Genomic DNA, 12,748 nt, shown 5'->3' on the forward strand with positions numbered 1-12,748 from the left:
GCTTGCGCATTAAGGTATCAGTGTCAGTGTCGATACACATTTGAATACATGGCGACTGCGAGGCAGAGGAAAGTCCTAAAACGATACTCCGACGATATCTTTTCGACGGGGCTTTTATCCAGAAAGGAGACAAGAACAAAAACCAACGATCGTAAACTTTATCCTGTCGTTGTGACAGTCGCAGAAAAAGTCGCAAGGTGAGTGAAAACTCGCAACGTTGGATATAGTAAACAGTTACGTTATATGCGTGGCGAGTATAGCGTAATAAGGAAGCTGTATTCTGGCCGAAAGGACGACCCAGCCACTCATGTAGAAGTTCGAGTCAATCACGATGTATTTGATGAAGAGCTTGCTTTAACAAGGAAGTCAAAGAAAGACCGGGAAAAGGCTGTTTATTGAATTAGTTCCAACCAACCAGACTTTGAACCATTTGCTCAGAATTATATGGGACGAACGAATTTTTAACGAAAATGGTGATTATGCTTTTGTCACTGAGGGAACTGTGCGTTTCTGGTTGTCTAAGAAGACTCCAATCCAAGAATTGTAGGCATTGGGGGAAATACATCCGATCAGAAATAGAGGACAGTTTGTGTGTTGTATTTACATTTGTTAGGGGCGATGGGAATAAGGATTACTATGCCAAAAGTAAATTAATGTTTGTTGTCGTTGAAAATACAAATCCAGAAATTAAATTTGATATTTCTTTTGAAGAAGTTGCCATAGAGTAGTAATACCTCTGTGGTTAGAGAATCTAAAATAATTATTAGAAGTCACATCATTATTTTGTCTATACCCTGCTGGTTAAAATATGCCACAATTTTACAACTTTGTTGTTACATCTTTAACTCAGTACAAGCATGAGAAGATCTTAAACCATTCCTATATTTTTCTTCAAGGTGATTGATTGATCCATTAGTTGGAAAATCAAGTTTTAATCTCAGATTATTTCCTTGAACCCATTCCATAGCAGCTGAAGCTTTTCTGACTTGTTGCCTAGCAAAAGTGAGGATAGTTAAATATTTTACATCACCTTAAGTATTTCAGGACCTGTTTGATCTCTATAGTCCAGTTTTTTTTATGTCTTTGTGGATCCTCTATTCAAAAGAAATGCCCAGATTTTTTAGAAAGGTTTCATAACCAGTCATAATTAAAATTCTCTCATGAAAATCCATTATTACATGTGGCATTCTAACAAAAATCCTTTCTCCTTATTTCCTTGATTAAAAGTTCAGTCAAATTATCTGATACACAAAGAAATAAATGTAGGGTGTCATTAATTACATAATCAAGAGGTATGAAATTGAATAGAGAGGTTTCCTTGCAATTGAACTTTTTTGATTTGGCAAATTTGGAAATTTCCTCCAATGATGTAGCCCCCTGAAAACTGTTGGAAAGTGACCATACCCTTTTGATATGCCTCTGGTTATGAGGACATTTGCACCAAATGCATGCATACTCTTGGTTAGCTCTCCCTAACACAGGCTGGGAACTTCCAATCCCCACCAAGAAAATATTTGATGTTGGAGCTTTTACCCCTTACTTTTACCTTATTTAATTTAGACATTTCTTCTGTTAGATCAGCCAGGCTTTCCTCGAGATTGTTTTAGTTCTCAGTTGTCTTAAGTATAGCAAGGACATAATTGCCCTTTTCATTCATTGCATTTCCTTTTTTTGTTTTTAATGGAGTATGTGATATTTACTAGTTTCAGTCTCTTTCCAATGTATGTACCATCTCCACTTATCTTGAGTTTAATTATATCTCCTTTTAAATCTTTTTTTCCTTGTAAGTTAAAAATCTGCCCTTCAAGACTCTCTCTGAAGCTGATTTGCACACCTTCTGCTTCTCCTGGAGATTTCTGATTCATTGTATTTGTCCGCTGGGTTGTCTAGTAAGTGTTTGGGATTGACTCACACTTCCTTGCCATTTCATGGCATGCTTTGGTGGAAATGTTAAATTTGTCTTTTATATAAATCCAGTATTTCATGACATTGACCTGAGCATCTGTTAAGTCACTGTAATCAGAATCCGATGGTGGCATATGATCCTTATCAATTAGATCAAAAGTTTTGTACTGTTCAGTGTCATCATTGAACACTTCTACTTTTGAAGCCACAAATTTGTACATTCCAAGAAAGGTTAGAGTAGCTTCACATTCTTCTTTCATTTGCTTCCTTATCCTATTTTAGTGTTACTTGGAGTGCTCATTAAAGGACCTTTTCTCAGGGCTCATTACACCTCTCTTACTCATCTCTGCAATTCTGTAAACTAGTCCTTGGAATCTCTTCTAGTGATACTTTGTAGCTTCTCCCTGTGTCGTCGAGCTTTTCCGCAAGTTTCTGTCGCTTGATGATTTTATTCTTCAAAGATTCTTCTGGCGTTCGTTTCTTCCCTCTTAAATCTTGATTTTCCTTTTCAATAAAGTAATTATCAAGCTCGTAATAAAATAACTTGACGGAGTAAGTAAGGTCGCGCCACTCATCAGTGAACCTCTTAACACCGAAACCTCCACTTTCCTTCTTTGTTCGCTTTAGCTAAGCACACATGGTCGCAATCTTTTTCCTTAAGACACTTGGTATTCGACTGTTGACGAGGATGCCTCAAATACCCGTTTGTTGCATGATTAGGGACCTTAAGCAAACCACGACGGCGACGGCAACGAGGACATGGAAAAACAAAAGATCTAATTAGCAGGACAATAGCTCAGCACGTGCGTTTCAAAACTTTCTACATTTCTTAGCCGTCCTATGCAAAACAACAACGTGAAATCATCACAATTTGCGTCGTCTGCGAACCGAAACCGCGACGACAAATTATTTTCATTTCCATTTGGAACTCAACGCTTCTTTTATACATTATGCTGAAGTTGAGGTGTGGAGCTGCATGAGACGATAAACAAATGCAGCAATTTTTAAAACTCTAATTAAAGGCAGAAATTCATTTTTTAATCGAAGTCTTCCTTGGCGTTGCCGTCCTGACTGCTTAAGATCCCTATTTTCTCCTCAACTGCAGCGAAGGAAGATTCGCCACTTCCCTCTCCATTCTCTTTGGCAATTGTGTAGAGAAGATAGCCGAAAACGACCGACATCAGACATATTCGAGACTTACTAGCAACAAAATTTTTGTATTATACTTAATTCCGTTTCTCTTAGGACAAAAGGAAAAAGAATCACATCGCTTAAATTATTTATAAGACAACCTACTTGTTAATACGAAGGTAACGAATGGCCGGAAAATCTTGTTTTTGGACCCTCTGATCCTTCTCCCACGACTTTTACGGATCTGCAGAAGACCAGAAGTAAATCTTGTGAGAGCACTCGAACTTGAACGGCCATTTGACTTATCTAAATTGGTCGCAACCCAGACAAGCTAACCAAAGCATAGGAAATTTCTCGCTCCATTCGAATGTGGCGGTAACATTGAGCTTCGGGCGTGCGCAAAAGAGCTAGGACCCATTCTTACGCGCAAATCGTGATACGACACTGTGAACGCTTTCCAAAATTACCTCTGTAATAAATTACTCGATTAAACGCCGCCCTCGAATCAACGCCGTCTTCGAGTAAACGCCGCATTTCAGAGCAGAAATATTAACAAAGGCCGCATAATGATGCGGCGTTTGTTCTAATAACAGATTCAAAAAGCACACAGCGAGCAATGCTTCGATCGTAGTTGGAAATTTTGAGCGAGTTAGACAAATCCTTTTGAATGTACCAATTCTGATGTCGAGAAAGAATATCCGACATTAGATCTTTATTCACTTTATGAATTGCAGTAGTATGAACATGCAAATAGTGAAATTAAGAACGATATAAAAAGTGACTTTTTAGACAGGCACTAAAACATGTTTCTTTTTTCTTTCTTTTTTTTTAATTCAGATAGTCAGTTGCCATACAATTGTTTGAAAAAAATAAAGTAGATTTTAAATAACCGCCGCCCTCGTATAATCGCCGCCCTCGAATAATCACCACACTCGAATCACGAAATTTAATAAACAAATTTATAAACGCCGCGGCGTTTAATCGAATAAATACGGTAATAGAAATTTTAATTATTAAATTTTCTTTAATTCAGATAGTCAGTTGCCATACTGTTGTTTGCAAGAAATAAATTGGATTTTAAATAACCGCCGCCCTCGAATAAACACCGCACTTGAATCACGAAATTTAATAAACAAATTAATAAACGCCGCGGCGTTTAATCGAATAAATACGGTAATAGAAATTTTAAAAAATGAATTTTGACCCATTAAATCCTAAGGCTTTAGTATTTCAAAATAACTTCTAAAGTAGCTTTAATATTTAATTTAATTAAAGTAGCTTTAATTATATGTCTTTAAAATTTCATTGTTAAAATTAATCACTACCAAAACGTCACTTAGTAACCGAACCAAAGGTTCCAAGTTTTGTGGTTTTAAGTCAGACAGTGGTGGGGGCGTGGTCGCCGAGACTTGATACAGGCTTTTGTTAGCAGTGAGTTTGATATGCATAAGGACGGCTGATTACCAGCTACAGTCGTTAGAATATATATCTATATACATGTTTTTGTTTTTGTTTTTTTTTTGTTTTTTACATATTTCTTTCATTAAACTTTTATACCAGTTGTGAAATAATATGTGTTCTTTTTCCTTTATCTTGTCAGACAAACTTTCAATTCCTTGCTCAGAGGATGCAGCAGATGACGGTCTTGTTTAGAGAAAGAAGATGTAAACTCCAAAGTGGACCAACCAAGATGTTTAAAGACTTGATTTGTAGAAATCATACTTGCAATCATTTCATATAATAGAAACATAATAGAAAACATTTTATATATTGTAGAAGTTTAATGTTCACTTACTAACTATCATGTTGTTTAACAAATGTAAGCCATAAGCATTTTGTAATCTGTATTAAATCATACAGAGTGTCTCACTCTATCTTCCAACCTGGTGATAACGAAACTGGAACTATAATAGTCAGATGATTGTGAACATTTCGACGTCAAAGAAGTAGATTATTTAGATGGAAAACTGAGGAAAACAAAACAAAAAAAGAACACAGCACAGACCACCCAGCCACCAGGCCGCCTTTTGGTTTAATGCTTGGGTTCAATTTTGGTGAAATCTGTCATGGTAGTCTTTTCATTTCCTAGCGCAGATAGCAATTGGAAAATACCATAAGTTTTACTGTAGAAAAATAAAACTAAAATTATTCATTTCGTAGGACTGATGGCTTATTTTGTCTGCATATCAGTTAGTAGCACACGTGGCAAGTAGCGACAGAGGATCGAAGAAACCTTCGATTAAGAGCCATTTTACGAGGAGTTTTGTTTCTGACAAGTCCTTAACTAACGAGTAATACACGAAAGCTGATACTGAATGATTGAAAAAAAAGCGAAAGAATTAAACTCTTTAACCCGGATCTTATGATTAATCGCAACTCAAAGTTATCACCCACGGTAAACAAGGGAAGGACAACATCGCAAAAAATTTTTCATTTAATGGTTTTCTCACCGATTGAAGTGGGTTTCAGTAGTTTAATATATCTTAATTTTGACGAATTATTATTAACACTGTTTTTGCAATCGGTTGATTTCCCTTTTCGTTTGATGGTCTCGTTTGCATCTGGCATAACTTAAGCTGTAGAACTTTCATGCTCAGCTGGACGCAGTTTAAAATAGAGTGAATCGGAGCAGCAAATCGCATGAAAAGGTTTTACGCAAGAAGTAATCACGCATGAAGTGCAACATAGTGTTATTTATAACCATGCCGACAGGAAACGCAGTCATCCAACACGGTACGAGATGATAGTTTATGTTTATTTTGTACCTATCTTCCATGTCATCTTGCCCCTTATTTTTGCCAATCACAACACGTTTAGCATATAACATTTTTTGCCTGAAGGTTAACCTAATTGCATTCTTGGGCTTTCTGCAAATGACTAACTGAACTTGAAGAGGAAAACGACAGAAACCTTCCTCCGAACTCCTGCTCCAAGGATGATGATCATAATTCGTCAAGGTCTTAAAAGGATATCTCGATGCTTATTGGGAATCGTGAAGCTGTGGCTCTCGTTCTTCTTGTGGTTATATCAGTTCATCATAATGTGGAATAACCAGGATGAGCGTAACGCTGTTGAACATAATTATTTTGAAGGTGAGACCAGCTTCGTTTCGATACGTGACAAAATCGTTTTGATCTAAGTTGAATTTCAGTAATATTTCTTATCATTTTGTTGAGTTTCACGTTGCCAACGACATATCGTCATTTTTTCTACCTTCCAATCTTTGCACGCAAATAATTGTAAAGTTAACTTTTCCTGCATCTTTCCTAACTTTCTAATACGGAGAGCTAATTACCAGCTACAGTCGTTTAATCAGATATATATATATATATATATATATATATATATATATATATATATGTTGTTGATTTTTTTACATCTCTTTCATTAAACTTTTATATCAGTTGTTAAGTAATATTTGCTCTTTTTCCTTTATCTTGTTAGTCAAACCCCCCATTCCTTGCTCAGAAGATGCAGCAGATGACGGTCTTGTTTAGGGAAAGAAGATGTAAACTCTGAAGTGGACCAACCAAGAATTCTAAAGTCTTAATTCGTGGAAATCATAGCTGCAAACATTCCATATAATAGATAAATTTCCTGACATCACCAACATTTTACAAGTGCGGATGGTTTGTTGCGAAAAATTTTGGCCGAAGCGGAAAAATCTTCAGACGCACCGCCCACAAAATTTTTCTTGGATCATAACCTGGACAAAACCGAATAATTAAACGTAACCGTGCTAGACTGTTGTCGTGTGGGTTTCGACAAGTGTGTAATTGAACTAAAATCAATATACTAAAGGCCCCCTTAGGGCTTTTCCGCACTAGGGGAAAAAACTAGAACTGTCCGAACAAAAGGGACACACTGACAAATTTTTGTTTCGTCTGTTGCATTAGCATTAAAAATTTCTAACCTACCAAGAGTCGTCAACGCCTGAGGTATTCATAAGACCAGCCAGTATACTTTGCCAAAGGATTCCACCTCTAATTTCCGGGATTTACCCTAAGTCGTTTTAAAATTTTGGAATCCCCGCGTTTTGTTGCCAAAGGCAATTTTTGCCTTTCTAGTAAACTGATTCAGTTCAATTATACGCCCAACAAATGATTGACAAGTTATCACGGTTTTGTTTATTAAGTCGATACTCGGGTTAGATTTTGTAGAGTTAGATTTTGACGTCCGCTTCAGCCAACGTTTGTCAAGATGCGGCAAACCATACGCACTTGTAAACTGATTAGTGCTGTTGACATCATGCATTAAAATAGTTCTTGTTTAAAACTGTGTTAGCCACGAGCATTTCGTAATTTCTAATAAATCATCAAAACGCATTTGTACTTATTGATGCATTCAATAAGAGTCGACTCTTCGACAGACAACGTGGTTTGCTGAAAACTCTTCAATTTTTGATGAATATGAATTTAAAATCCAAGCCATTTATTTCGGGTTGACACGTCACAGATTTGCCACAGAGTTTTGTTTGCTTCACGCTCAGCCAGTTAAGAGTTTAAACGGAAAGTCACCAGCATCGTTTTTGTTTCATTATCTTTCTTGGGTGGTAAAAAGTCAAACACCTTTTCGACAGGCTGAACCCATGAGGGGAGAACCCCCTTAGAGTCGTAGGAACTCTACCTGTTTTGCCGTGCGAGAATCGACTTGAAAAATATTTATTAGTTTTACTCTGTGAGCAAGTTCCCGTAGAAAACAAGAACTATTTATAATACCGCTCTTTAAGTTGTAAGCGGAAATAAATTGTATGGTGTCAGTATAAAATGTTCCGGTTACTGCTTTCACGTCAAGGCCCAGTTGTTGTGAAACAGGTTCATAGACTGTATTATGATAATAATAATTGTTTACATTTCTATATTCTAAAGCGCTTTACAAAAAATTCTATAAAAATATTAAAACAATAAACGATGAAATATGAAAAATATTAAGAATACATAACATGTTAAAACTATTAAAAATGTTAAAAAAAATTATAAGCCAGCTTGAGCAGATGTGTCTTAAGCTTGGACTTGAAAATGGCTACACTCTGACTGTTTCGAATTTCAAGCGGCAGTTTATTCCACAGAAGTGGAATAAAGGTGCGATCACCAAAGGTCTTAGAATTAGTTCTTGGGATCTAAGAATTGGGTGGTTCGTTGCTATGCGATTTCCTCCCATAGCGTCCCTCTCGTCACGTGATCCAACAGGCCTTTGTTGTTTTCGCGTTCGATGGCTCAGTAGCGGTGGAGATATTGAAATTCGCTTCTCGGCAATACAATAAACAATATGAATACATTTGCATCTTACACAGTTGCCCAACATTCCAGTTATGGCTTTCTAATAATAAAGCTTGCATACGCTGCCGTTTGGTAACGAAAAGCGAGTTTTACTCAGTCCCCTTCTGAGACAAATTCCTGGTTTAAACGCTAGCTAAAAAGGTCAAAATCGTTACTTTCAGGGGTAGGTATATTCTTCCCATACTAAAGTATCTTTTTGATTTCGGGACCCCCCCATAGGATTGTGTTTTCGAGGTGAAATCGTTCAAGAATGTGAATTTGGCGCGTTGTGAGGGGGAAATCCATCCTGGGTAATTTTCTATTCTCGTTGTATCCTACCTATCACAAATAAAAAAGCTTTATCGTTATATGTAGACTCCGTTTGTTTGTATTTTCAATCGTGGAAACCGTAAATTTGTACATTTTAAACCCCGATTTTATCGAGCGCTCGATGCTTCTTGCTGGCAGCCATATTGGATTCTCTACAGATCGCCAATCATTGTGTGTAATCACGGCAGTAAAAAGACCATTCGAGGAAGAATCTTCTTATGGCCAGCAATTTTTCAGGGGATAAACGGGACGATAGGTAAGCAAAGCAATTCTGAACGTCGAATTCGCGTTTGTGTGGTTATATTGAATAATTTAAATTTCTTGCTCACTTTGCAGTCGAAAACCTCTGTGCAGAAAAAGCAGAAAATGCAGTAAGCCTAATTCTCACCAAGGACGCTGTGATTCTAGTAGAACTTTTCACGCATTCTGGAAGAGTTCATCTTCACATGTAGCTTTGAAAAGAAAAGGAGAGTTACAAGAACAAAACAAAAGGTTATCACAGGACATTGAAGCGAAAAAGGCTCGGCTGGATGAATATGGTAATATTATAACTTTGAGTGTTTTCTAAACGTGCAAAAGATTTCATTTTTACCGCCATGCTACTCTGAAGTTCGAACGGAAAATTAAGTTATGCATGTACAACATTCTGTTCCTTTAGTATTTTATTTACATGTGATTGCAAAAAATGTTGAGATCTAATTTCTCTGTTTTTTTTGTTTTTTTTAAGAGGGACAAATACAAACTTCTGTTGCTCAGAAAGATGCAGTAGAAGAAGAGCTACAAAGCCTTCAAAAGAGTGTGGAAGAAAAGGAAGATCAAGTAAAGCAACAAGAGGAAAAAGTAACGCAATTAAATGAGCAATATCACAAATTTAAATCTCTGCTTGAACAAAAAGGCTTTTCAGTAGCTAGGAGGAAAAATGCCAGTACAACTTATGATATGATTACAAATGTCAATTCCAGCACTAAGTACAGACGAAGACAGGAGACAAAAAATGTATTAGAATTTATTCATGGGGGAAAGGAAGGGTCAATATATGGGGCTTGGGATTATATTTCATCTACTGCTGACAATCAAACCATGGACACACTGATTTCTGGACTTAAACGAGGGAAATATCTCCAGGGTCTGTTTGACAAGACAATGAAAGGGTATCAAAATTCCGATGAGGCTTTGAAACAAGCTGTTTTTATGAAGTACCAGAACTTTCTGTCTCGCAGAAAGTATGCCCTTGTCTGCAAAACTCAGTCTTCAGTTTTTGATCCAAACTCTGATCTATGGGTACCCCGTAACATAAAATGTTTAGGTTTGGACTTAAGGGTGCCAAATATAGCTATTTCTGACAAACGGGTGGAGAATTTTGTGAGAAGTCTTGACATTGGTCATGTTAATCAAATTCCCAATGCACCGGGTGTTTCCAGAACAATAACTGGGTTGGTTTTTATGATAATTGATCTGCACCTTAGACTTCCCTATTTATTCCGTAAGCTAATTTGGTTTAATGACAACATAAATCATTTCATCATGCAATTTTCTGATGATGGGGCCCCTGAGTCAAGTCAACTAACCATGTCAATTGGCAGCCTAACATCATGGAATTTTGGGGACAGGGTGAGAAGCAGGGATTTCCAGTACATTTTACATTGTGTCAGTCGGGGGGAGAAAGATGAGGTGTTACAAAGTATCTGGAAGCAACACACTGATGAAATGGAAATGTTAGAGGGTAATATATTTGTTGTTTCTAACAAGCAGTGTACTGTAGAGTTTCAGCCCAGTGCTGATATGAGCTGGCAAAGCTGGGCTAACAATGAGTTAAATCAAGCTGCCACTTACCCATCTCCTTATGCTAACGTAAGCAAAGGAAATATGTGTACTATGGGTGCCACTATTGGGATGGGGGAGGAAGATTTATTCAAACCTTATACTCTGGAGGTCAGAAATTCCCATGTTAAGAGGGTAAATGAGTTTATGATTTCCCTGCCATCTTCCCTGAATGAAAAAAATCGCCACTCTAGAAAACTACAGTTCATGGCAGAGAATGGGATTCGCCAGTTAGGCACCCCCCGAATTGGAATTTTTGCAGAGCGGCAGCGCCCAGAGCCTATCCACTGTGAAATTAATGCATGGCAACATGTGTTAAATATCATATACAGGGTAGCAGCACAAAGAGGTGTTTTTACCAAATTTATTGATATATTAAGTGCCTCGGCTGTAGAAAGGAGAGCTGATCAAGGAAATGGTAATGGGAATAGAAAATCACAAGTTTATGTTCCACATAATGATGGTGCTGGAGAACGATCTACTAGGGTTGATTTTGTGAATGCCTCTAACCAAAAGTTTGTATGTGACCTGGACAATGCACTGTCAAGTAACCATAAGGAAGATTTTGGTGAACTTGGTTGTGGGTTGGGGTATTTAGCTTCTGTGATTAAGGATCACTATAATGATGAGGCTCAGAGGCACAAGAAGCTTCCAGTACGGTTGATAGGAGACCAGGCCATTGCTTTGGCAAACTTTTCTTTTAGGCTCATTGATGCCCTTAAAGTCTTAGATGAATCCCCAGCCCAGAAACTAGAAAGATTAGCATTAGGAAAAATTGCACAATTCCTTAGGAATGCTGGGGCTCTTTTTAACAAAATTGAAGTTAGCCCTTCCTACCTTATTGAGCTCACAGAATTTTGTACACTTTATTTTAATTTATATGCATTATTTTTTTCATCAGATGTTAATGTAACTGTGTGGACAGTAGGGTATGCCATACCATATCATGCAACTAAACTGTATGAAAGTTACAAAGTGGGTTATGGTATAATATCATTACAGGCAAAAGAGGCTAAACATTCAGGGGTTAAAAATGACTTGGATTTGACAAACAGATCCAATAAAACAACTGAAAAAGGGAAATGGTGGCAAGTCATGAGAGCTAATTATGTAAGAGCATTTTATTTGCCAGAACATCAACCAATGCCAAGTTCTTATACTTCTCATTTTAAGTCTCGGCTTCCTTCTCAGCTAAATTCAAGCAACTTTTGCAATTGTGGAAGAGAAAAGGAAATTAATGATTATATATGTGAGGTATGTGTAGATGCCAGGGTGACTGTCCAGTGTGCAGAGGGACTGCAACTAATACCTGAAGTACTTTCATCATTAAAACCAGTCCTATGCTCTGTATGTAATGAGAGATTTCCTGATACTGTAACATACGAGGCTCATAAAAGTGTTCACTTATGCAGCAAACAGCCTGTTAGTCCAGCTACAATTAGCCGTAATCTAAACCCTAGAAATATGAAAGTAAGTGACCTAAAAATGGAGTTGCAAAGTAGGCAATTAAGCACTAGTGGAAACAAAGATGTTCTTATTAGACGCCTTGAGGGTACATTAGCAAGTGAGACTATATAGAATAAGACTTTTCACTGTCAATGTATCACTAGAAAGCTCCATAATCATATTTTATTACCATTTATAAAGTTTACATAAGTTTATTTTTTAACCAGGTAAATTTAACTGCAATGTCACCTAAGATTATTTATCATTGAAGTTGTAATAAAATTTAAAATAATATATTTTACACACCAGATGGAAAGCTAAATATATTTACAGGAAATACAGTGTCTAGAAAATTTCAACATGAGACCATGTTGACACAGACGTGTAACTAATGTATGTTTGAAAAAAAAGCTACAAACTCGTGTTTCTTTGATCAACACTAATCTCACAATATTAATTTATATTACCTTGTTTATTCATGAGACTTTGTAAGCTTTTGTCGAAAACAAAATCCTCTGCCGTGTACCGTTGAATATAAAATGTCACCATAGCCTTCTGACTTTTGAGGTTGTATTCAACAACAAAAGGAGTGTTTTTAGATACAACAACGGCTGACCTGCCTTTGTAAACAGACAACAGCTTTCCCTTTGATTTCGGTTGTTGACTGAAATGTCTTTTTCTAAGAACATCCTGGCCTTCGAATCTCGCCGGCGAAAATACTTTCTCCACTGCTTGTATACAAGATAGTGTCGAAGTAATTTTTGATTTTCTTTCATTAAATTTCACTTCTCCACTATAGCCCCTGAACAAAACTGTTATGTGACGAAATATCTGCCACGGAATGAAGATGACAACTG

General features: G+C 36.9%; 1 protein-coding gene and 3 long non-coding RNA genes across 4 annotated transcripts; 3 read left to right on the top strand and 1 right to left on the bottom strand.

Moving 5' to 3' along the window:
* Window positions 1-2: 2 nt before the first annotated feature.
* On the top strand, window positions 3-5,188 carry LOC149046043 (uncharacterized). Its single transcript, XR_016186588.1, has 2 exons — window positions 3-197; window positions 4,637-5,188. It is a non-coding gene; the product is annotated as an uncharacterized LOC149046043 (long non-coding RNA).
* On the bottom strand, window positions 1,201-3,419 carry LOC149046044 (uncharacterized). Its single transcript, XR_016186595.1, has 2 exons — window positions 3,202-3,419; window positions 1,201-2,409 (listed from the first exon to the last, which is right to left on the bottom strand). It is a non-coding gene; the product is annotated as an uncharacterized LOC149046044 (long non-coding RNA).
* A 424-nt stretch (window positions 5,189-5,612) lies between the features above and the next one.
* LOC149046045 (uncharacterized) lies at window positions 5,613-7,803 on the top strand. Its single transcript, XR_016186596.1, has 2 exons — window positions 5,613-6,128; window positions 6,481-7,803. It is a non-coding gene; the product is annotated as an uncharacterized LOC149046045 (long non-coding RNA).
* A 1,160-nt stretch (window positions 7,804-8,963) lies between these two features.
* Window positions 8,964-12,195, top strand: LOC149046046 (uncharacterized). Its single transcript, XM_089206376.1, has 2 exons — window positions 8,964-9,163; window positions 9,352-12,195. Exon 2 carries the CDS (start codon window positions 9,564-9,566, stop codon window positions 12,021-12,023), a length of 2,460 nt encoding a protein of 819 aa, XP_089062502.1. The 5' UTR covers window positions 8,964-9,163; window positions 9,352-9,563; the 3' UTR covers window positions 12,024-12,195.
* Window positions 12,196-12,748: the final 553 nt, after the last annotated feature.

Source organism: Pocillopora damicornis, chromosome 5 (genome assembly GCF_964200805.1).
Source record: "Pocillopora damicornis chromosome 5, jaPocDami1.2, whole genome shotgun sequence".
Lineage (NCBI taxonomy): Eukaryota > Metazoa > Cnidaria > Anthozoa > Scleractinia > Pocilloporidae > Pocillopora > Pocillopora damicornis.